At 50.7% G+C, this 24,874-nt stretch overlaps 1 protein-coding gene across 1 annotated transcript in view; it reads right to left on the bottom strand.

Moving 5' to 3' along the window:
• The window catches only part of Tgfbi (transforming growth factor beta induced), a 28,983-nt gene extending 5,435 nt beyond the window's left edge, over positions 1–23,548 (bottom strand). Inside the window, exons 1-12 of the mRNA XM_051172059.1 lie at positions 23,386–23,548; positions 18,791–18,889; positions 10,994–11,058; positions 9,485–9,645; positions 9,029–9,193; positions 8,612–8,758; positions 6,546–6,687; positions 3,759–3,971; positions 2,888–3,025; positions 2,191–2,336; positions 1,411–1,547; positions 585–715 (exon numbers count right to left, since the gene is read on the bottom strand). Coding sequence (XP_051028016.1) covers positions 585–715; positions 1,411–1,547; positions 2,191–2,336; positions 2,888–3,025; positions 3,759–3,971; positions 6,546–6,687; positions 8,612–8,758; positions 9,029–9,193; positions 9,485–9,645; positions 10,994–11,058; positions 18,791–18,889; positions 23,386–23,519 — 1,678 coding nt within the window. The 5' untranslated portion in view covers positions 23,520–23,548. The remainder of the gene's footprint in view (positions 1–584; positions 716–1,410; positions 1,548–2,190; positions 2,337–2,887; positions 3,026–3,758; positions 3,972–6,545; positions 6,688–8,611; positions 8,759–9,028; positions 9,194–9,484; positions 9,646–10,993; positions 11,059–18,790; positions 18,890–23,385) is intronic.
• Between the last annotated feature and the right edge of the window lie 1,326 nt (positions 23,549–24,874).

Genomic DNA, 24,874 nt, shown 5'->3' with positions numbered 1-24,874 from the left:
CCTCAATTTTCTAATGGGGAAACTGAGGCTCAGAGAGGCCCAACAGATCAACCAGAGTTCCCCCAGAGTCTTAGCCACCACCCTCAGCTAAGCTCCCCAGGGAAAGCTTTTTGTTTCTGAGGACGTTTAATGCAGGTGACTGGTTTCATGTATAACAGATCCCCAGTGGCAAGCACCCCCTCAGCGACTGGACCGATTTCCATCGGCCTAATTTCCTTTTGTCTGGCACTGTGCCCAAGGAAGCTGAGTGGTGTCACCTCTGCCCTCTTATAACCAACTGGCCCCAGGCAGGGAAGGAAGGTGCAATAATTAGGGTTCCCCTTTGCCATGGCCCTACTATGACTGTAAATGGTTCTGGCTGTTTTCTGTGTCCTTTGTCCAAAGTCTTCCTGGTGCCTGCCCTCACTCTACCCCATTTTCCACCACCGTCACCGTCACCGTTTGGTATCTCCTTAATCCTGCCCACATGTCTACAGTATGCCTGCATCATTGAATCTCTTTGGAAGCATCACTTGTTTGGTGGATGGCTTGGATAGACTGCTATGTCAGAAAAGTAGGAATATCTGCTTTCAGCTGTTCCTTACCCAAGAGTTTGTTCAGTTCTTCTGGAGGCATGGCTTGGAAAGCTTCATTTGTGGGAGCAAAAACAGTGTAGACCCCTTCCCGGTTGAGGGTCTCCATCAGTCCTGCAGACTGGATGGCAGCCACCAGCATGCTGTGGACAAACACAGAGAAAATGATATTTGTTTTTCATGCCTCCTCTTCACAGGAAGAGGATTGTTGTAATTTACATCTTTTCAGTGAGCACAAATGTCCATATGTAGGAAAATGGCCAGAGGGGATGAAGGGAGAAGAAAGGTAAGAATTGGTATGGCCAACCCAGAGACTGGCTGAGCCAACATCTACTGAGTGTGGTCCTGGGAGGCAGAGGTCCAGTCTTCCAGTCTGTGCGCAGCTGGCTAAAGTCGGTGCCAGGGGAACACTTGGCTTGACAACACTTACTGGAGAAGCAGCAAGTCAGAAACAGAGGGATCAGGGCAAGAGAGCAAAGTGACATGGTGGCTTCAGTTGCCTATAAATAGAATGCAGAAAGAGAAAGATGGGACAGGCCCTTAAAGCACCTTAGCTCACTGGAGACTTCCTGGTGTGAATGATATCCTTGTTTTAGTAATAAAGATGCCCCCTCCCCTTTGCCATGGGTATGAGGGTTACACCACTAGCAGGAGCCCTGCTTCCCAACCCAAGGTTTCAAGGAGGCCCTTAATCTTTGTGTGTCACACTATATGTCACACCATGGATGTCAACCATGGATGTCACACCAGTGTGTCATTAGCATTAGGTCACCCCCTGGGAGTTGAGGTCCAGCATGCCCACTTGGCAGAAGTTTGACTCTGGCATGAAACTGGTTACCTAAAACGATTGTCTCCCTTCAGGACATCCATAACGGTCCCCATTGGGGGTGTCAGCATCCGGTCCATGGTGAACAGGGTCCCATACCGTCCCTTCTTGTCATGGGCAGCGATGCAGCTGTTTTCAATGCAGAGGCTCTGCACAGAAGAGGAGCAAAGAGAGGGAGATGGCTATCCTCTCCGGCAGGGGCCTCGAGATTTGTTCAAAGCCAGTGGTGATGACATCACACAGAGGTGTTCCTCAAAGATGCGCATGGGGGTTCTAATAAGATCGCACACAGGGACTCCATGACAATGTCAGTCTCACAAGAGGCCCATTGACAAAGGTCAAATAGATAGGCTAGAGGCAGTTGACTGGTTGGTTGATTTCACCAGCTAGTGGACATCTTTGGCGAAGTGATTCTGTTTAATCCCAGGCTAGGAACAACACCATGTTGAGCTCCCTATTTGATCTGGGAAGGTCTTGGACCAAGAAGAGCTGAGCTTCCCTGGGCTTCTCTTCACATAAGCCTGTGAAGACTCCCAGTCTCCACTCCTCCCCCCTGCTTAGTCCCTCCCAGGTAGCCTCACTGCTCAGCAATTCAGTTAGGTCTGAGCCTTATTCTCCAAGCCTGCAGGACAGGAAGTGCCATCAAGCAGCATGCATACTTTCCAGAAACTGCTTCCCCTTTGTTAGAAGCCAGCTCTTACATAAGCTCCTGGCTGCTGAGGGCTTTTTAAAAACACATTTTGTTGAGCTAAAGCCAAAGAAGGGGGTGTGAGGTTAGGACCTAGAACTCACATTTCGATAAACAAAAACTCGCAGTTTTTTGCCTCCCAGTGTGTCCAGTGTCTGTCCGTGGTACAAATACTTGGAGGCCAGCTGTTCTTTGACCATGTGGTTCAGAAGCAAAGTCTTCATTTGGGAATCGATGTGAGGGGCACCATCTGCAAGCAATGGGGTGGTCAGACCCAGAGAGATGGACCTCTGAGATGAAGGAGATGACAGGGAGACGCATACACCAGAAAGCCCAGCCCTCCTTCATTTGGAAATGAAGACAGACCGTACAGGTGGCTGCCAAAATCCCTTAACATTCACATCTATTATATTAAAAAAAAAAAAAAAATAGGTGCAACTATTGAGGATGTTTGTCATTTTGCCCTCAGAGGGAGGAGAGGGTCTTTTTCGCCGTCCCCGCGACAGCGGCTCAGCTGACCTCTGCCCATGTACACTGGTGTTGACCCTGCAGACGAAAACCTTAGACCTGCTCCGCTCTCCCGACAGATGTGAAGTATTGAGTTCTGAGGGAAAAAAGCCCCAATACATTCTTGGCTGTTTCAGATAAACAAGGGGCAGTCCAAAGTTTCTGATACAGTCACATCTGCTTTGGACTCTGGTGAGTGGAAGGCTCCAAGGCTGTTGTAAATCAGGGCAGCACCGCAGGGATGGGGCAGCTATCCCCGAGACAACAGAGCAGTGGAGCGCTTCCCCATGTTACCTTTGAAAACAGAATTCAGAGGGGCCAGGAAGGTCAACTGCTCTTTTCCAGAGAGATGTGAGCTGAGGCCAGCTTGTCTGAGGAGGTCGATGGCTGTGGAGACGTCAGATTCTGCAGCCAGCTCAAGCAATGTCTTGGCTACGAGAAGAAGAATGGAGATGAAAAGGTACCAGGGCCATGTGTATAGACCATGGTCCACCCCAGAGTGGGACAAACATGGGCAGGAACCTCGTCTGGTGAGTCACCAGCCTTCTAAACACAGCAGGGCCGAGCATGCTTGTGTCATCAGAAAAACCTAACTTACAGGGAAATAAGGTGGGAGTCATCTGGCAGCAGGCAGCACTGTCCCAGGCCCCAGGGTAGCTTGGCCAGGACCTGTTTGACTCTGAGGAGGAGGCAGCCTGGCCTGTGTGGCTGCTTCTGAGGATACTCCCATAGGAAGAGACTGCTTTCTTTCCTGGGAGCTTCCTACTCTCAGGCTGGATGGAAACCAAAGTCCATCCTGGCATCTTCCCTGGGTCAGTGGCCTCCACTTCTCTGCGGAGAGCAGATGCCGATGTCAGCAAACGGCCCTTGGTGCCCAACCACAGCATGCGGGCCAGAAAGGGCCCCAAGATGGTGGCTCCCTCCCTCCTTAGGTACCTTAAAATGGTCCCTATTGCCTCAAGACGGTGTCTAGACCTCTATATGGGTGGGGAGCAGGAGATTTCACATTTCCCATAGGCCTCAGGTTCACAGAAGGTACAGGGCTGTATGCTGCACCAAGGGTGGGAAGTGGCCTGAAAGATTGCTGAGTACCCCGGCCCTGTCACCAGGAGTGTCAGAAGGGAGAGGAAGCTGGGAAGGACAGACACCCCTGAGGCCTACCTACCTGAATCTGGAATGAGCAGCTCATCGATGAAATGGATGACACCGTTGGTAGCCAGGACATCTTTGTTGGAGATGACAGCCTTCCCGTTGACGGTGAGCATGTCCCCACTGCAGCCCACCTCCAGTGTGGTGCCCTCCAGGGTCTCCATGGACAGTCCAGCAACAATGGCCTCAGCACACATGGCTGACTTCAGGATGTGGTTGTTTAGCAGGTCTGTGGCCGAACAAGACACAGGTCTAGAGCCTGCTGTGGCCTGTCTGCAGGGGCCAGCACCCACTGTGCCCATGGCTGAGGATTTTGCTGGAGTACCACAGGGCCCACATCCCATCTCTTGCCTACCACTAGGTAAAACCACTGGGACTTTGCAGTCAGACCGCCTGAGTTTGAATCTCCTGGCTCCTGACCAGCTATGGGATCCTGGGCCAGCCACTTAGGCTCCTCATGAGTAAACAGATGGAACTAGCATTGTCTCCTGGACCTGAAATGCAAACCTCTCCTCAACAGAGAAACACCAGCCATTTACTCATGAGCACTGGGCTTCAGGGTGAATACTCCTGATGCGCCCACTTCCAGTAGGCCCATCATGGGCCTTTTAAGTCTTGGGCCTTTATTAGACACAGGATGAAGCAGAAAATGATGCACACTGCCCCCAAAGGATAGCTATGCAATAGCAAGTCTGTTCAAAGCAGGGGTTTGCCCTCTGCTGCTATAGCTACAGACCTGAAGGAAGAAGGTTGGGGTCTAAATCAACAGATTCAGATGTTTTGTCAGGTCTATCTTAGAGGATGTGGGTCGCCCACACATCTGTCTGGGTGCTACTTTGGAGGCATGTGTTGGGCCACTTCGAAGCCCAAGCCTCCCCACCCACACCCAAGCAGGTTCTCAGGCATTCACGACCCTTGTGCAGAGGAAGCAGCAAGGTCCAGTCCAGGACATGCCCCACCCTCACACCTACCTCAGGTTCCCAGACTGCTGCTCTCCAATGACACCAAATCCCTTTGTCTCAGCATCACCATATTTGAGTGTGGGAACCAAAACTGTCCTGTCACAGCTAGGGGGGAAGCTCTGAGTTTGGCCTCAGGATGCTGGAAATAGACTCTGAAAGCCAGTCCTGACCCAACTCATTAAAGAAGGGACAAGACTGTGTAGGGCCAAGCATGGTGGTATGCTAGTAATCCTAGCACTCAGAGGCAAGATTCCCTTGAATTCGAGGCTAGCCTCAGTTACATAGTGGGCCCAGTCTTAAAACAACAAAAAGACCCCATAGGAATGAGGCCTTTGGGGGATCTCAATTCTTAGAGAAGTAATATGAACTCCTGGGGTGACAAGGCCAGAAACAGAAGCCAGGCTTCAAGCGAGATATGGCAGCCCAGGGCAGCTTCCTGTCTGCCTGCCAACTGCCTAGAGACAAAACAGGACACTTTTGATGTTGACCCCAACCCGCTTCCTTCAGGTCTGTAGTTATAGCATCAGAGGGCAGGACCCTGCTGTGAGCAAACTGGTCATTGCTTAGAAGAAGCAGATAAGCAAAAGGGGTCTAAAATGAGTTCTGATATCAATGAATAAAAAAAAAGTGCTCTGTACAAATGTTCTTTTAATGCATGTTATAGTCTGGACACTGAATGCTCCTCCGCAAAGGCTGTATGTTAAAGGTTTGGCCCCAGGGTGGTACTATAGGGACAACTTTAAAGAGTAGATCAAGTGTGGGGCCTTAGGTCACTTAGTGGCCACCCCCAAAGCCACAGGTTTGTCAGCCATGGGGCCAAGTGATTATGAAATAACATACCCAAGACCGTGAGCCAAAGGAAATCTTTTCTCTTTGTAATCTGGTTATCTCAGGTATGTGTGCTGAGATGTAACTCACCCTCCTCCAGGAAGACCCCCCCCCTCCAGCCCCTGAGACTACAGGCTCTAGCCCTGCTCTTCCCCTCACAGAATCCACCAGACCATCTCAACAGCCTGTTTTGAGGCCTGCTACTTTTACTTCCTGGAAGACATACTTTGGACTGTATTCACTGTGGGGCCCCAGTTCCCAGCCCAGAACAGGTATTTTGGAGAACCACACCCATCTAGTCATAGAGTCATCTGTGTTTTCTCAAGTGTCCCTTTCCTCCCATGTCTGGCCTAAAGAGTTTAAATTTACTGGGTGTCCGTAATGCATCAGGCATCTTACGTGGTACACCGCCAAGGCAGGTTTAAATGAAGCCATGCCTAGCGGCATTTGGGGCAAAGAACGTAAGCGGGGTGCATTTTTACAGGGTCTAAGGGTTCATTCGGCAGCTTAGTACCAGTGATCCTTCAGAGGTCCTAGAATTAAAGGGATCAGGAGAAAGGAGAGTGGGCCCCCTCCCAATCTATTTCCCATGCCTAACTTAGGAGCTGAAAGATGGAACCAGCAATATAAATCAGCTGACTGCTGAGTCCTAACTATTATTTTTGGCTACCCATAACACCTCTGGACAGACATAGGAAGACATAAAAGGTCACTATAATGATTCCACTTGAAGGATTCCATCACCACCCACCACACACTTGAATCCTCTAAGCTTTTAAAGTTTCACATGTCCACCTGACAGTTTGGCCACTCCAGTTGTTCCCTTTACTTGGCCAGGGTCAGCTGGGCCCTCCCTGAACTGCCTCTGCTTGGCTTCCACAGAGACATACAGCCACCAAGAGCAACACAAACCAGGGTTGCAGTGGTCATCATCCTGAGAGTTGTTTCATTAACATAGGCCTGTGCTCAGGTGGGCTGCTCCAAGGAGGCAGCAGTGAGCTGAAGGTGCTCACCTCGCAGGGCCTCTGGGTCCCCCAGGATCCGGTTCAAGGTCTCAGCAGGGATCTTCTCAAAGGCCTCATTGGTTGGTGCTAAGAGTGTGAACTGGCCTTCACCCTCCAGCAGGGTGTTGAGTCCTGATGCAGCCACAGCGGCCTGTTTTGGGGAGGGAGGATAGTGCTTCTTAGACTCACCTGGCAAGATGCACACACCCTGGCTATGCCTCTCCTGAGGACCAGAGACATTTAGGGCAGTGCCAAGTGAGAGAGAAGCCTGGCTGAAGTTCTGTCGTACCATGGACCCCACAGGCCCTGGCCTGTGCTCCAGCTGTGTTGGCCATCTAGCAAGTGTTGATAATTTTATTCCTTCCCAGCCCTGGGCCTTTATCCTCATAGTTCCCCCTGTCTCTCTTCCTCTTTCTCTGCTTCTTGAATTCCATTCCTTCAAAATTTGACCAAAATGCCATTCCTCTTGGCACAGGTCCCCAGATGAAAGTCAGCCTGGTTGTCATGTCCCAGGTTAGTAGGGATCCCTTATCATATCAGTGATTACGCAGTGCAAAGATCACATGGCTCAGGGTAACACAGCATCCAGAATAGCATCCTAATAGCCCCAAGTGCTTCTCACTGCTCCCTGATAAAGGACCTCCTCCTGGACAGCGAGGCCCACAGGATCTTCAGCCCACAGGCCCCCTCCATGCTTCCCTGCCAAAGTAGAGCTTCTGAGTGGGGCTGAGCAGCGTGGGCTGTTCTCATCTTTCAGGCTTTACTACTCAAAACATCTCTCCAAAGAAGCTTCTCCTGTCCATCCCTCCCGGGCTACACAGGCCACCTCTCCTGGGCTACACTGGCCATCCCTCCCCAATTACACTGACCACCTTTCCTGGGCTACACTGGCCACCACTCCTGGGCTACACTGGCCATCCCTCCTGGGCTACCCTGGGTATCCCTCCTGGGCTACACTGGCCACCTCTCCTGGGCTACCCTGGCCATCCCTCCTGGGCTACACTGGCCATCCCTCCTGGGCTACACTGGCCATCCCTCCTGGGCTACACTGGCCACCATTCATTTGTTGACTCTCCCAAGCTGGTCAAGCTTGTTCTAGTCTCATCTGTCTCCCTAGAAAGAATGCTAGCCACTTTGTTAACTCTGGCCCATGGCATCTAGATCTGAGGAGTGACAGGGTTTAAGAAGCATTTGCTGGAAAGAAAAATGGGTACGGTGCTGTGGGGGCGGGGGCACAAAGGGGACTAAGAAAGAGGAAATTTTTTTTCTGTCAATTTCAACAGCAAGGGGAAGCAACTCAACAGGACTCAGTGCTGATAATGAAAGTTTGTGTTGTCAACATAGGGTTTGCAATCCCTTATAGACGCAGTAGAAAGGCAGGGAGACACCCTTCTTCTGCCCAGACTCCTTAGGGTTCCCTGAACCAGCTAAGACTGCTCCCCAAATGCCAAATCCCCTCGGTGCCCATGCTGGAGTGTGTTCTTCTGTTTTGGAGATCCCCAGGGAGGAGCTGCCTCACTTCCGGATGTGTAATTTGGGACTAGGAAGTTCTTGAATTAGGCAAAACCCCTGACGGGGCAGCCTGTGCTCGCTTCCTCCTGTATGGCCAGTACCAAGGGGAACCGCCTGCCTTTCCAGTTGTTAGCCATATGCTTTGGCCTGAGGACAGCCAGGATCTAGCCCTGGAATCAGAGCCTACACTCCTGAGTCCATACATGAGACACCAAGCTGGGCTCTCTGGTCAAGAAGCAGCACATTGGCCGACCAGCCATTTGTAATGGTGCCCTGTGCGGGAAGGAACATGAGGAAGGAGGGCCCTCACACTTCTGGACTTTACAGTTCGACCCCAAGGCTCAGAAGACTCTGCTACTGAAACAGACCTCTGGATTATCCTGAAGAGCCAAGGAAAGGAAAACTCTACAACAGGAGCATTTTTCAGAGTGACGCAGGCCCAGTGTCTCCATGTGGCCACACGTGGAACATCCTTAGTTCCTCCCGCAGAAGACACCATGACAGGCACCTTTGGGGAAGCCATGTGTCCCCAGCCTGGGCCTCTACTCAAAGCAGTCCCTTACCCGAAGGGTCTCAAAGGTGTCTTCAATCTCGATGATCTGCTGGATGTTGTTGGTAACGGTGGAGATGACCTTATCAATGAGATGCACCACGCCGTTGGTCGCATGGTGGTCAGCTTTCAGCAGCCGGGCGCAGTTAACCGTTACAATCTGCCAGAGAAGAAATGGGGATGAGTGGGTAACACAAGAGGTTCCCAGGAAGGGAAAACGGGGCATCCCCAGCTAGAAGTAGAATGTGTGTGGTGGTGGTAGTGTGTGTGTGTGTGGGGGGGGCAGCTGATTTGCTCTGTAGAGAAGACCCAGGAAGCAAGGGCTTGTCTCACACCACAGGACAGAACCCTGGAAAGCAGCACCCCAGCTGGGCTAGAGGTAGGCTCGCTGTGGACAGAGGACAGCCCTGGTAACTGCGGATGCCCCTACCCCGTTGGGATAGTGATGGATCTGGATGTTGGAATTCTGGTACATGGAGGTGAGGGCCGTGCCATGCTTCAGCTCGTCTGTCAGGACCCGCCTGTCCACCATGTGGTATCGGAGGGCATTGAGCAGTTCGATGTTGACGTTGCTCACTAGGGAGTCCAGCACTTCCTAGAAAGAAAGAGCACGGCAGTTAAGAAGCGGCAGCCCTGTGCTCAAGGGAGAAGGCCCTGCTCTCAGTGGACCCAGATGCCCCCTTCTACCAAGGAGCCTCCTTTACTGAGCATCCGTGGGAAGGTGAGAGCACTGGGAGGCACTTGGGCAGGCCTGCTTTAGCTTTCCCTGGGGGGTGGGGGTGGAGTTAAGGGAAAGGATGTCTGACACAGAGGAGGGCACTACAGAATCCTGCTGTGTGCCCAGGCTCAGGAGAGAGGAATTCCCTGGGCAGAAGGCTCCTCTCACCGCAGGCAAGGAAGCCCAGGCCTCGTTGCTAGGGGCAAAGATGGTGAAGCTGCCGGGTCCCTCCATCTCGGGCCGCAGCTTCTCTGTGCGGTCCGTGTAGAGCTGTGTGGTGGTCGATCCCACAACTCCCATGGTGTCGTATAGGTTCGAGAGTGGAAGAGCTGCAGAGGGCAGAGGGCAGAGGGACAGGCGTGAGTCCATCCTGGGCACACACCTGCCCTTGCTTCTTTGTCAGTAAGGACAGTGGGCACAACTGCAGAAGTGGGTGGAGAAGCCAGCTGATGGAGGTCTTCAAAGCTCACCTGTTTCTCAGAACCACTCAGCAAGTCAACCAGCCCCCTGTGTGGAGCAGCCTAATGGGTGATTTCTAAATTTCTGATTGTTTTGAGCATAGCAGAGTAAAGCTTTTGCTCCTATGCATTTGGATAAAGCAGGTGGAAACAGATGGGGGGGGGGAATTAAAGCCTGTTTTAAGATTTCCCTAGTTATTGTCACTTGTTTTCTAACAGCTTTGTGAGAGTGAGAGAGAACTATTAATCTTCCAGGTCTCTGGCATAGTTTTCAGAACTGCCTGCAGTTGCAAAGGGCCCTCATAGATGGCAACTGGATGTTTAGTTATTGGCTTTCCAAGACAGATCCACTATGTAGCCCCAGGCTGGCCTTCAACTCATGGCGATCCTCCTGACTCAGCTCCCTGAGAGCTGGGGTGACAGATGTGTGCCACCATTCATAGACAGATGTTCGTATTTCAATGGCCTGAAGCCTGAAACCATCACCTTGAAGTTAAGTCACCTCCCCCACCCCATGCATAGGCCAACAGCTTCATCCCATCTTATTTCTTCAACCGCTCTTCTCCTTGGGTCATCAACGTGATGGCCATGGCAATAGTAACTACATCACTGTAATGTTGACACTAAGTCAAATTGCTTTCTCTTTTAAATCTCTGTTCATACCTTGATTGTAAACCTGCCTCGGATTTCAAAGCTAGAACAATACACAAACCCTACATGATTGCACTAAAGGTGCCGATAAAATTCACAGGCATCAGACTGGCTTTGGCCCAATGTGGCCATTTGGGGGGCTCTTTGCTGCCTATAGGCAAGGCCACATAGCCTGCTGCTCTTCTTCTGCTGTACTGCAGAGGCCAGGGACCATGCTATCCTGTCTTATCCCCAGTAGGGCTCATGACAACTGGATGGACTAATAGGCCAGCCTTGTTGGATGCTCTGAGAACACTGCCAGCACTGATGACAAGGCCAGAGCCTGATACCACTGGGAAGAGTCCGGGCAGACTAGAGCGGGCTTTTCTCCACTTGCTGGGTGAGTCAGGAGTAGCATCAGAGAGGTGCTGTTCTCACCTTCCACCGAGGCCCCAGTGAGCACACGGAAAAGATAACTCAAAGTCATGTTCCCCACCCGCTGTGACTCTATTGCTTTTTGCATGGTACATCTTCCTCATGTCTTGCCCTTCTGCCCTAGCCACCCCCAGGCAGCGCCCGGCTCATTCACCTGCTGGGCAGCCTTTCTCTCCTGGGACCTTCTCATATCCAGGGCAGCACTCGTAGCTGATGACTCTGTAAAGAGAGAAACGAGCACGTCAGGCTGCACAGCACTCTTTCCTTCGGATGCTCTCCAGGCAGATGCCACACGGACGACGGAATGTTGGCAACAGGTATAGCGTCTTTCCCCAAGACAGAGAGTGCTCTGCTGCGATTGTACTGCTCACTGGTCAGGACCTTCACACTTCTCAGCCTTGTAGAATGTTTCTGATGGTTGCCAGTACCTTAGCCAAACAACCGGGAAACCCTGTGAAGGAGCCAGGAGCACTAGGCAATCTGGTGTTGCTTCTAGCTCTGAACTTACCTCACCCCTGTGGTCCCATCTCTTCTCTGGGTCTCTGCAATGTCATGTGTGAAATGCATGTGTGCAGGGGGGAGTCTCACTTGTCTTCGCTCCTGTTACTTCAGTGCTTGGTTTAATAACCCCAAAGTCAGGGCATGAGTGATCGTTGTGTTCTCTCAGGTTTTACAAATCAGATTTCAAATGAAAACAGAGGGCCTCCTAATAGAGACACCTGTTTTGCTATTTATTTACATTAAAATCTTATTTAATGCATGTTTATGGTTTCACATTGAAAATATCTCAGTGGTTATTTAAAAACTACCCCCCACCTGCACACTCATCTTCAACCTTCCCAATGTCAACAATTTGCAAGATCCTGTGTATTTGGATGGGGACAAGGTGTGCAGGGCACTTTAAAATCATTTGTTCAGAAAATTACAGATGTCTGCTCTCCTTGTCCCAAGAATCTCATCATGGGACACTGTCTGGACCTCACAAAACAAGCTTCGGTCAACCTGGTGCTCTGTGGAAGCCTCTCTAATAGCATTGCCAGGAAAGGAGCTGGAAGCCCTGTGCTGAACCCACAGGGGCTCAGGCTCCAACTGTCTCCCCTCCCCCATCCCTTTCCCCCAAGGCCTGGAGCCAAATGCAAACAACTCAGTCCCCCGCCCCCCACTTTCTTTTCCATACAAGAGATTTGTCAATCTTGTTCTTGCTGGGATGACATCATCAGAAAAGAGTCAAGCAGCTGGGGAAGAAAAGTGGTGCTGGGGTAGGGCTGCGTGCTGAGGAGGCCTCTGGTTCTACTGTGCCAACTGGAGGCAGCATCTGGCTCTTGTGAATTCATTTGGAATCGGTTCAGGAAAGACTTAGTTAAGTGAAGATGAAGGCTGGCTCCTCTGTTACTTGGGGAATGTTTCAGGTTCTCAGACTGCCAGGGAACTACAGGTGTCACTTGGCTAGACATGCCCTCCCACCAAAGGCTGATGAAGGACAAGCTATACATTTTCCTGTGCCCTGCTCTCTTCACCCTCCAGCTTTCTCTTCCACAGCCAACTCCCATCTGTTCCTTCTTACCTTGAATCCTGTACTTAAAGAACTAAATAGGCTGTGACATCAGGGCCGACACTGACCAACCCACAGTGCTAACCTCTGCACATGCGTGCCTGTGTCACCTCTGCTGCTGAAGGACTTGCAGGGGCAAGAGTGCTCAGGAGAAGCCATCTATCCAAGGAGGCTCCCCTTAGGATCCCTCAGTGGCTACTGGGGTAACCTTGGGAACCCACCTCTTTCTGGGGCTGGTCTGTTTTCTGGCCCACAGAGTAAAACATAATTAAACCAGCTGATCTAAGTTCCTTCAGCCCCAATGTAATCATCTCAATAAGCTGAGGGACATCTCAAGGCATTTAAGAAATGTGTTCAAAGGAAAGCAGTGACTGTCAACTTCCCAGCTCAACCCAGAGCTATAGCACCAGGACCCTGCCCACCACCTGCACCCAGGATGCTAGGTTTCTCGGATAAATACGAAGGCTTTATGGCAAGATGGCTCAGCAGGCGTATGCTGCCAAGCCTGACAACCTGAGTTCAATCCTTAGAGCCTACATGGAAGAAAGAGCAGATGCCTGGGGGCTGTCCTCTGACCTCTGAATGAGCACCTACACACACACACACACACACACACACACACACACACACACACACACACACCAAACAAACAAACAAACACATGTAAAAACAATACCAGGGTTCTATGACTGGAGTTGGGGAGGTGGAATTAGGTGTTGTCTCTGGAGTGCTCAAGGCAAAGTGTTTCTGGTAGGCTTCCTGCACCTGGCCCTCACAGCACCTGGACAGTACCCTGCTGTCACGCAGAGAAGGCTTCTGTACCACAGGCCTTAGCAGAGATTTGTTCTCCAAGGCTGTAAAGCAGCTTATGGGGCAATCTTGCCTGGGACTCTTTGAGCTGGCAATCTCCACATTGGGCTGCCCTACCTTTCCCGTGCCAGGCTCCGTTATACTTAGGCTCCTCCTGGAGAACATGCAGGCTTTGTAAGCACGGAGCTTAAGTCTGGTACCACCTCCCTAGGGCCCAGCAGGGAAGGATGGAATCTATGGGTGCCTCTCCTGGCATGTCCCCAGTTCCCAGATGCCCCTTCACAGAAAGGACCAGAACACTGGCCTCTGCATCTTGTCTCATCAGCTAGATTCTGATTAAAGGCGTCCAGCCGGCTTTGGTTTGACTACACACAGTGCAGTACGTAAAAACCTCAGGCGGGAACAAGCACACACTCCAAAGCAGTGAGTTACTAATTACCTTGTTCCAGCTTCTCGGGATAGGATGAAAATGAGGGCGGTGTCTCGTTTTCATTTTAGATGAAGGAGGGATGTAAAAAGATAATGTCAGCACAAGGTCAAGGTGTGGGGGTGCTGGGATGCTCTTCCCCACGCATATCTGGTGTTTTCATTTGGATCGAGATGGGGAGAAGTCTATTTCCCTCCAGATGTATTTTCCTCTATAGTTAATATAAACGGAAAACATTTGCTCACTCTCCCAGATGTGCAGCATGGTCCAGATGCTGTTCTAGCTGCAAGAGGCGGAGACTAACAAGGCTGTGGAGTAAGGAGTGGACATGGAGCTGATCTCCTGTGATGGAGGACTCTCAAAACGCCACTCTGCCTGAGGTGAACCACATCCAGTGGCTCATTTTCTGCATATGGGGGCAAAGGTGGTTCTGGAAGTTTCCAATCAGAAATCAGGGATTTTCCTAGCCGACTCTGCCACTGAAGCCTCCAGAGCCTATTGAGGCATGAGTTGAGGTAAGAACATGAGGTAACGGCATTTTCCATATGGATGGGACTGCATTCTGGTGGCTGCTGGATGCGGACTGTGTGTCCCAGATCCTGGGTCCATTGTCTGATGACAGGTTTTGGTGCTTACCCTCACACCAGTCGTCACAATGTCCACCAGACATGAAGGAAGCCACCAGGAGGTGACTGGTGACACTGGACCCAAGGGTGTCTCTGATTCCAAGAGGATTTTTCCTGGGACCCTGGCTACAGATCTGGACTGTAAAGAGAGACCTGGGACAATCTACCTGCTCCCTTGGGCACCTGTGGCATTGCTGACCCTACCTGCCAGGCTTGGTTCTTCCTGGGGATGGCACAGAGTGGCCAGGCCTCCCATTTCTCAATAGACAACTCTCAGTGGGATATGTAGGTTTTTGGAGCTTCAACATTCCCATTTGTAAAGGAGAGGTTTTATTTATTATTTGATAATCTCACATGCTGCTTGGTCAGGGAATGACTTTGGGGACTGAACTGGCAAACATACACATAGCACTTCAGTGTGAGCTGTATTCTAAGCACTCAGTATGGAGCTTTTAAAGCAAACAGGTGAGAACAAAAACACGCCATCCCCAAGAAAGGTTGGAATTGAAGCTCACTTATAATCTAGTATAACAAACAAAGCCTCCTCAAAAGTAAAACCCTCCATGAGGCTGCTGATCAGATCCCATTGTGACAACTATAAACACAGCAGCAAGGGCTGTTCTTAGCTTCCCAGAGCTTGCTGTGACGAAGTGCCACAAACTCGATGGCTTAAAATACTACAAATTTATTGTGTTACAATCCCAAAGGTTAGAATCAGAAATCAGCCTCGAGAGCCTAATATCAAAGGCCGTGATTCTTTTAGAAGCTGTAAAGATAATCTTCTCCCTGCCCTCTAGCTTCTGGAGGCTGCTGTCTTCTTCCTCAGCCTGTGATGGCATCAATCTAGCTTTGGATTTCAGCAGCACGCCCTCTTTTTCTCTGACTCTGCTGCCCCCCCCCTTTTACAGGGACCCACCTCAGGTTGGCACCCCAGTCACATCTGTGATGTTGCCTTTCCCATGTAAGGGGATGTATTTACAGGTTCCAGATTAGGATGTGGGCATCTTTGGGAGGGGCATTACCCCACACTGTACAACAGAGCAAAACTCCACACCAGCTAAGCTGACCACCCTCTTCTGGGACCAAGGTGAAGGGACGCATGGGAGGGAGAAAAAAGGGTGGATTCCACTTTTGGGCCAGAATGGCATTGACAAAAAGTCGACCTAGCTGACGGGACAGTGCTGGCATGCCCCTGTTGGCTTCCAATGTCTGATCTGTGCAAATGCAACACTGAAGGGCAAACAATACCAGCTGCCGGAGACATGGAAGTGCCCTGCTAGTTCATCTCGGCTCCAGGAAATGGCTTCGTGCTGCCAGGGGAATAACTTAAAGACTTTGGGATAGCCTACTATCGCCCCATCTGCTAGCTGCCACACTGGCCCTCTGTACCACCTTGAGGATGCTGTAGCTCCAGCCATGGCTGTGACATCCCACTGATGTCAGCTTCAATCTGTCTGTTGAGCAGACCTCCACTTCCCCTCCACCCCATCCTCACATAAGAGGCCTGCAGAGAAGTAGCCAGGCTTCTCTCTAGAGTCACACATAAAAACTTTATGGTTCCCTGTCAAACCAGGCCTTGAAATCACAAGAGTAGGCTGCTGTCTGTCACCTACAAGTCTCTTTGATGAGCTATTGTGCCACTCGGGTATTCTACAGCTGTAAAGTAAAAGCTGACCTGAATGTCTAAGTAACAGAATCCACTCAGACCGTCACCCAGGTACCTTCTGCCAACTATGTTCCACAGTAAATCTGCAAGACACATTTTGGTGCTTTGATACACAGCACCAGAGTCTCAGGTTCTTTTCTCCCTGGAAACACAGACAGCGACTGTTAGGAGACCCAGTGCCTTCATTGCTGAGAACCATGCTGAGTGTGTTAGGGTCATCCCTACCCTCCAGAACAGCATCCAGAGCCTCACACACAAAGACAAGAAGCTCCAGGCTCCCTACACACTAGGCCTGTTCCCATATCTCTGGTGACCTCACATGACAAGATCTTTACCTCCATACTTGGCGCTCATCACCCATTTCCAGAGGCAACATTTCCTTCTGGCCTCAGGCCCCTTGAGGACCTGGACATCTCATCTCAGAACGCACTTCTGATGCAGCCCCGTGACCTCGTGCTGAGGAAATGCCAGTACCCATGCTGGCTGGTCAAGACAGATCTCTGCTCCTACCACCCCACTTCTAGCTCCCAGTCAACATCCAAGGCCCCCTAGGGACCCATTCTCCCAGGATGACATCAATTTCAGCCAGTATGGCCCCCACCTAGCTCTTAATTATGGTCCTATGATGGTGAGAAGGCAGGTCTCCTGGAGGCTTCCCTCCTGTGCACACAGCTGTCCTGTGAAGCTCTCAGTCCTTAAGGACAACGCAGATGCGTTCCATCTCTCCCTCTTCCCCTCTCTCTGTCCCCTGGGTCTCTTCCAAGCCAGCTCCACCTTCCTGAGGCCAAGGCCGCACGTGATGTTCCATCTGGGATCGTAAAGTTTTTTTTTTATCAGCTCATGTTTTCTTCTACTCACTTCCTCTTTTTCTGAGGCTTTCCCGAAGCAGCAGCACACCCAGGAGTTGGAGGTGAATATCTTTTTCCTCTTAGCTTCGTGAGCTACATCAAAGTCTGGCTGGTCTTGGGCCTTGACTGAGGCCACTGCAAACATCATTCTCCCATCCACAGCCCCACACATCTTCCTCTACCTGGAGCTGGTGGTCACTCTGCCTCCCTGCACTCTCTGGGGTGAGAGGGCTATCCCACTCTCAAGCTCAGGCTAAAAGACAGCACTTTATCAGGAGCGATCTGTTGGCACACACCCTGTGGCTTGTGCCTCATCCTGGCACACAGAAAAAAGTCACAGGTAGGAGGAGTCAATAAGCCAACACAACTCACTGTGTGTCAGGGAACTCTCGAGTTACCGTGAATTCCTCAGTGAAATGCTGTCACACAGGGTCATCTGAAACAGCACGGTAATGCCACCCCAGGGGCCAGCTTGCTTACAGCAGCTCTGTAAAACCTGAGGCTCTGACATGAAGATTTGTTGCTTAGCACCAGCACATTGGTCACCTTCCAAGAAACAATTACATAGGGCCCGACTTCAAGTTTAATTAAGCAATTAGCGTTTGAGTAGATCACACATATATGAGAGTACTGGTCCGTGCAAAAGGTATTGGTTTTTAAAACCTGGGTGTCCAGCAAGGAAGCTCCATAGAATTTACACAATCAGCTTTTGTTCTAAAGAGCAAAAATTTCTGGTAAGTATCTGTTCACTGAACCAGTCATGAAACTCTCAGAGGCTAAATTGTCCATTGGGTGGGAGCTGCAGCCGTGGACTGTGCAGAGTCTCCCAGAGAGCGCTGGTCTTGCTCCTGTTCTGCCCTGTGAGACCAGGATCCGTAACTACATTACACAGTGGGAGCCTCACATGCTGTGGTGTCTAGGGAAGAGCAGTCTCCTCCTCCCGGCTGCAGACACTTGCTTGAAAGCACGCAGAACACATTTTAGACAACCTCTCACACGGGGGTAAGTTCAGGGAAACCTTCCCATTTCACAGAAAAAATGAGGGTCAGGCCCCCATGAGTGACTCAGGAGGTCTTGCCTGGCACATCTTCTCTTCTCAGCTCTGAGATGTGTTGACTGTCAGTGCCAACGTCAATTAGGTTTCTCGGAGCTCTGTCAGAACATGCATTCAACTGCTTCCACCAGGCAGCCAGGCAGTGAGGGCAAAGGCCACTCCCATCAACAAAGAGAGGCGCCCACAAGGCCTACTGTGACTACCACACTCTGTGGGTTTGCCCTTCCTTCCCTACGTGTGGTCTGCATTTGCATATTCTGGGGTTGTAGTTCCGATAAGCAGGCACCGTATTCCTCCCCTTGTGTGTGTTACTCAACTCAACACTCATTAGAATAGCGGGTCCTTCTGCTGTGTCCATTTTGCACACAAGGCAACTGAGGATACAAAAGATGAACCATCCCCAGGGAAGTAAGTGGCAGAGTCAGGATCTGAGCTGCCATCCGAGCCTGTGTCTTAATTTGTTATGGTGTTTCCTGGTATGAAAATTTCTAGCCACTCAGACTTTTTGAGGTGCTTACCTTGGCACTTGTTGAGCAAGGTTGACCTTTGGGATAAATTCACCAACAGCTTTTCATTCCCAGAGTCACATAGCTCCTTTGAATAATTGTATCATTAAGTGAAGACTGAAACACTCACATGCCAAGCCCGCACACACACTCAACCCATTCACGCTTCTTGAAACCCCAAACTGCCCTAATAACCATTACTACTACGTCTTGTCAGCAGCCCTAAAAACCTAAAATACAGTTCATCAGCTTCTCAAAATGTTAAGGCCCGCATACATTCCCTGACATATCTGTCCTTGTGTCTTCTCATCTTCTTAGTCAGTCTGGCCTTTTCTGGAGCTAGCCAGACCAGGGCACCTGAGACTGACTCACACACACACACACACACACACACACACACACACACACACACACACACACACACAGTAGCCTCCTTGGTCTTGCATGGCTTCAGATACTCACGTTGACTTGCCACAGATCTTTCTCTGATACCACTGCTTGCAGTTGGTGAAATATTTCTTGTTGGTACCAATGACTTTCTGTACAGCACACACATTGGGGCTGGAAACAAAAGCAATCGTGTCAGTGAGATGGTCAGAAAGTCAGCCCACACCAAGGTCTAGAGAGACAGCCATTTTGGTGGTTTGGAGTTAACTTAGGCACAGGCTTTGTACATCCTCCCTCCTCCCTCCGCATAAAATCTTTTCCTCAAATAAATTCTTCAAGTCTTATTAAGTGTCAATGAAAGCACCTTAGAGGATTAGGTTACAGGTTACAGACTGAGAAAATGAGCAAAATCCAAGCGCTATTGCTGAGACATGCCAGCCTTCCTCTCTCTGTACCTGCCCTGAGCACAGACTTGGCATCCCAGTGTGTGTCACGGGTCCTCTTGTCAAGAAGGGAAGGCTCCTAGTGCTTCTCAGCCAGCCCCAAGGACATGCTCTGCGTGTCTAGACCAGCTGCCTGGCTCTTGGGACAACACACTGTGAGTATCCACCCTGTAAACTAGGGTGCAGGGCCAGCTGCTGTCAGAGCTGACAAGGAGTGCTCTGCCACTTAACTCTCCATTGCCCATTGCTCAGAGCTGCTCCCCCACTGCCCCCCAAAACTTCCTTCCTTATTCTAACCTGGAGTGCAGGTCTTATTTTGTGCTGGGTACCAAGAAGACCTGTGACTGATACATCACGGATGTTCCCTCTCTCCAGCTACCCTCAAAAGAACCATAAAGAGTTCTTGGTCTGGATAGAATCAATGGTGAAATAGGCTCATTGGAAACGGTCCATAACAATTTGGTTTAAAAACATCTTCAATAACTTGGGAAAAGCAGAAGCAAACGCCCTCCATTTCTGCTGAGAAGGCTTTTCTGGAGTTGGAGAATGCTGTTTGAATCTATTTCCTTCTCCTGAGCAACCAGAATGGCCCTCAGGCCAGGTGATGGTGGTGTCTTCTTTGGAGCTCCTGGGGCAAGGGAGCAGGCATGTTGTGAGGTGACGATGGTGAGGCTCTTCCTGAGCAGGCAGCAGGAGACATCTGACTGAATCATAAGTCAGAAGAACAGAGAAAACAGACTGAGTGTGTTTACAAGATTTCCATGCTCACGCAGCTTCAGGTGCATTCAGATGTGGGCAGCTTCTTCAATAGCAATTCTCAACACTTTAAAAAGGCAATGCAGAGGCAGGGGAATTGCTCTGAGGTCAAGTCGAACCTGGGCTACACAGTGAGTTTGAGGATAGTCTCAACTTTGTTTCAACTAACTAACTAACTAACTAACTAACTAACTAACTAACTAACGATTCCATAGCATCCTTTGATGAGCACGGTATTTGGGGGTCCGTGGCGACCACCTCATCATTTGGACAGTGTCCGCAGTTGGGGGCTTGGATGGTTGTTCCCTTACTTCTCCCTGTTTCTTTTACATATGAAGAATACACCTGCTTTCTATAGTTGTACAACAGACAACAGTAAGTGAGCAGAGCAGGCGTGAGATCAGGGAAGTGATATGGATGAGAAGGGCCAAACTTGACAGATGACAGATGTCAGCTGACTGTAGCTGGGTCTCACTAGGTGCTTAGAGGCTGTGCAGCCATTGATCCATGCACTTCACTGTCCTTGAATACAACACTCCCCACCGACACACACATATACCATGGGCCACACTCCAGCCCCAAATCATCCTTACTGCTGCTGTACAATCCCAGAAGTTCTCGTGTCCAACTGAGTAGGAAATAATTACTGTGGATGAATTCCCCGCAGCTCTCCACAGGCAGCCAGCAGCTCTTCAGTGAGTCTCTGTGGATTTGGCTCTAACAGCCCTCTCCCGTGCAGAGTGAGTTTCCACTGTTCCTGCCCCTGTGTCAGGAGCAGCATCTGGGGGTAGGGATAAGCTGTGTCCACAGAAAATCTATGCTGAAATGTAATCAAAACGAGCAGGCCATTTCTGGGCTTCTGTCTTAAGACCAGCGACTCTGCTGTTTGACTTGAGTCTGAAAACAAAGGGCTTTCGAAACGTCCATCCAGTTTCTCTTAATGCTGTTCAAAACTGTGGCTTCGCTTTTACTTTTTTTGCACTGGTACTCCCCCCTCCAATAGTAACACAGATCCAGCTGGAAGCCAACAGACCACTCAGCAACCCCTATTCTCTCCTACCAGTTTTCCTGGTTTTCAACCTTAAGCATCAGCTTCACATCCCCCCACCCCACCCCACCCCCATAAAACAGGAACTTTGCAGAGGCTTTCACTGTGCTGGGGGTGGGGGGGAGGTGAGTGCAGCAGGGTGGTGGGTGACTGCACTGCTGCCCAAGGGCTAGATACAGTGTCATTTCCCTCCCTTGTGGGACACCCTGCACTTCCTTAAACTTCCCCTTTCTCCAGCTCTCACTTTGAATAAGAAGGCTGGAGCTGGAACAAGGTTATCCATCTGCACAGGGTGCCACACCCATGCGTGCAAGGCCAGGCAGTCCCGTGTTTTGTTTTTGGTTTTTTTTTCAAGGACAGTTAGATCAGAGTAAATGCAACTATGCCTGTAGCCATTTGCCATGGCTTGTGTGTTTGGGCATCCAGAGTTCCCTTGGGGAGGGGTGCTGTTGTGGTCTTTCTTATACGTGATTTTTGAGATAGGGTCTCCTTAAGTTTGCCCACCTCTTGCCCCTAGCCTCAGGAGTAGCTGGGATTAAAGATATGCATGACCCTGCTCAGCCTATTGTAGATGACTTACTGCAGGTTTTCCAACGCAGTGTGAGAAGCACAGGGGACACCTCTAAATCATTTGCTCGTTTTTGTGCTTGGCTGGGAATACATGCCACAGTGAGTTGTGCGATGACTTTTTGGAGACTGGTTCTCTTATTTCATGTGGGTCATCAGGCTTGTCAGCAAGGGCCTTAGCTGAGCCACCTCACCGGTTCATATCTGAGGTTTTTAAAGGCTCCTGTTTTTCTGATAATCAATCTGGACTCTGAAGGGAAGGAGGTTGGCATCAGAGATAGATCTTACATGGTATTCTTTAGAGACCTTTCACTGTTGCTGTGGCATTGCTGCTCTGGGTGACAACACTTCAGTGTGAGCTCTGGAGACCTTTTTAATGGTTGAGAGGCAGGATGGACGGAACATTCGAAACTAAATTCAATAGGCAAAAAAGGCATCAGGACCAAAGGTGACCCAGGTAGGGATGGTAGAAGCTCCAGGGGTCACTGCTTGGCTTTGAGGCATCAAATCTGCCCTCTCAACCTTCCATGCACACAGCCTAAGTAAAAAAACAAAAACAAAAACAAAAACAAAAGACCCCAGGACGTTTCCATCGCTTTCCCTTTGCAGGAGGATATGTTGTTGAGGCATGGCCTGGTCCCATTCTGCCTGTGGCCAGTCCTGCACCCAGCAGCTTGTTTCCCCCAAGCACTGAGCACCTGGGAGGCTATAAGAGACCTGAAAGCCACATGCAGAAAAAAAAGGGTAACTGTTTCCTAAAAGTGACAGCCTTTACCCAAGTTCAGAGCATACCCAGTATTGGCGGCTGCAGTTTTGTCTGGGTCTACAGAGACAACTCTCACTAACCACGTGGTTTGTTTTATCTTTAGATCTGAAAGTCGAGTACAGCCTGGGGTGTGAATGACTGAGCACAGAGGCATCCTGGCCTCCCCTCGAGTCATTACTCCACTCTTTCCATAGTTTCCCCTAGTACAGACACGATGCTGGTGCATACCCCCCCCCCCCCCCCCCCCGGAGACGCAGGAAAGCCGGGCTGTGTTTGAAGCCCGCATGACCTGGTTTTGTGTAGAAGAAACATTGTGTAGACTGTCTGTGCCAGTCTCTTCAGCGGGGCAAACCCTCGGCCAGAGTGTGTCTCCTAAAGCCTACACATCTTCAGTGTCTCGGAGGAATACCCGAAGCACCACTGGCGCATGGTTTACAAAGCTGGCTGTTGCTTTAAGACAGATTCCACTCTTGACTCCAGGGCATACTGCACGGCAGGCAGGCTGGTATCTTCTTAGGACTCTGTTTCCCTGATCTGTCCAACATGTATAAAGGACGGTGATTTCTGCTCTTCATTTGTTGCCAGAAAGCACTGTTGGTGGTTAGTGTTTAGGTGCAGAGCAATGCCATGTGCACAGAAACTGTTGGCACCTAGGGTCCTGCCACCTGGTAAGTCCAGTCTCATTCCTGGAATCACTGGACAGTGACCTGCCTGGGCTCCCCCTCTACAGTGGACACCTCAGAGTGATGGTGATTCTATGCTGAGCTGCCAACGCCCCCTTCTACTAGAGTCAGGAGAGGAGGCTGAAACCCCCCTAGGCTGTTTCGTGTACTTTGGTCCGGCTCTGTCTGCAGCCACTGGCCAGTGCCCCCAACCCTTTCACCACAAAGCATTCCATTGGATCCCAGCATCTCATTATCCTACAGTCCTTCCCTCCATGCAAGGTTGGTCTCTTTGTGCACTGGCTGATTTTCCCTCAGACTTTGTTCCCCTGAACCCCGGGCCGGCTACGATGACATCCCCAGCGGAGTGCACTGGCAGCTCAGAGACCTGTCCTTGCACCATTCACCACAGAATGCCTGGGACTTACCCGTGTTGGCGGCCCCGTAGCCGGCTGTGCTGCAGCACCAACTGGTAGGGGGACTTGGAGGGGCCCGCCAGGGTCCTGGTGGGGCCCAGAGCTAGTGCCAGAGCCAGGGTCAGCAGCTGCACAAGGAGCGCCATGGAGCTGGAGCACCCGCAGACCCACGAAGGAAGCACTTGGCGAAGTGAGAGGCACAGGGTAGCGAGCGCTGGGTTTAGTAGTGAGAGGGAGGGAGCGGCCGTGGGAGGGGAAGGGCTGCCTGCAGCGCCTCCTAGCCAAGCCACTACTAAGCACCCGCGCCCTCCTGCACAGCCCAGCCCGATCAAGTACCCTCCCACTTCGCACAAAGTGCATGCCTGAAGGAAAGCGCCCTCAAGTTTCACTCTTTCTTTAGGTTTTCAGTGCCTAGAGCCCAAAGATACCGCTATACCAGACTGCAGAAAGCCAGAGAGGGTCTGTGCGGACTCCCACAAACTTTGACCTGTCACACTGGCCTCTGCAGCCCAGCCCAGCAGCATCAGCCATGCCTATACACTACTGAAGAGCAAATCTTCCTGTTGACAGACATAGATACAGGGGTAGGGTGGGGCTCACACCTTAGCATTAAGGAATCCCTCACCTATGAATGCCAGATAGATGGCTGCAAAGAGATAGATGAGCTCAAAGCAAGCACCTATTAGTCACCCTCCACTTAACTGGAACTACTAGCTCCAGGGATGAGCTCCCAGTTGTGAGAGAACATGGACCTAGCAAAGAAGATGCCTTGGGGAGTCCGGAGTAGGCACCTGGCCCAGGCAAAGCCTGACAGCATCTGCTTTTAGATCTGAAGTCTGAACTGCATTTAGCTAGGCAAAAAGAGGATGGATTAAGGGGATGCAAGCTATCCAGTTGACCAAAACATGCTGGGTAGAGAGACAAGAGTAGGGCAGAAGACAGGAGTGCAGCAAGAATCCAAGCTAAGAAGCCGGCCAGTGTTAGGGGCAAGCAAATGGCACAGTCAGTGTCAGGAGCAGGCTTTGAGAAGACCAGATAAAAATAAGGCAAAATAGGAGGCAGGAGGGTCAGGTGAGCAGGAGGGGACCACACAGGAGCTTGAGCTACTGTGATAAAGGTGGAGATGGAGGGAGAAGTGATGGAGGCATGTCTAGGAGATAATAGTCTCCAGGGAGCATAAAAGCTACAGGGTTAGCCTTGATTACCCACTGACGTGGACTGACAAATGCCCAGGGGCATCATGTGTCTACAATGTTCTTTCCAAAGAAGAGTAGCCAAAGGTAAAGGCCTGTTTTATATAGGGGTGCCATCATACCATGGGATGGGGTCCTGGGTTCCATGCTATGCCTCATGCTCCACAACAATGTGAGCAAGCAGCAGCCTCCTGCTACCTGCCTTCCCAGCCACAGTGGTTTGCACCCTCAGAACTGTGAGCCAAAAACAAACCCTTTTCTCATAAACTGCTTCTTGTTAAGTATTTGGTGCCAGCAGTGAGCAAAGT

This window comes from Acomys russatus, chromosome 3 (genome assembly GCF_903995435.1).
Source record: "Acomys russatus chromosome 3, mAcoRus1.1, whole genome shotgun sequence".
Taxonomy (NCBI): domain Eukaryota; kingdom Metazoa; phylum Chordata; class Mammalia; order Rodentia; family Muridae; genus Acomys; species Acomys russatus.
This window is presented reverse-complemented; position numbering and strand designations above follow the sequence as displayed.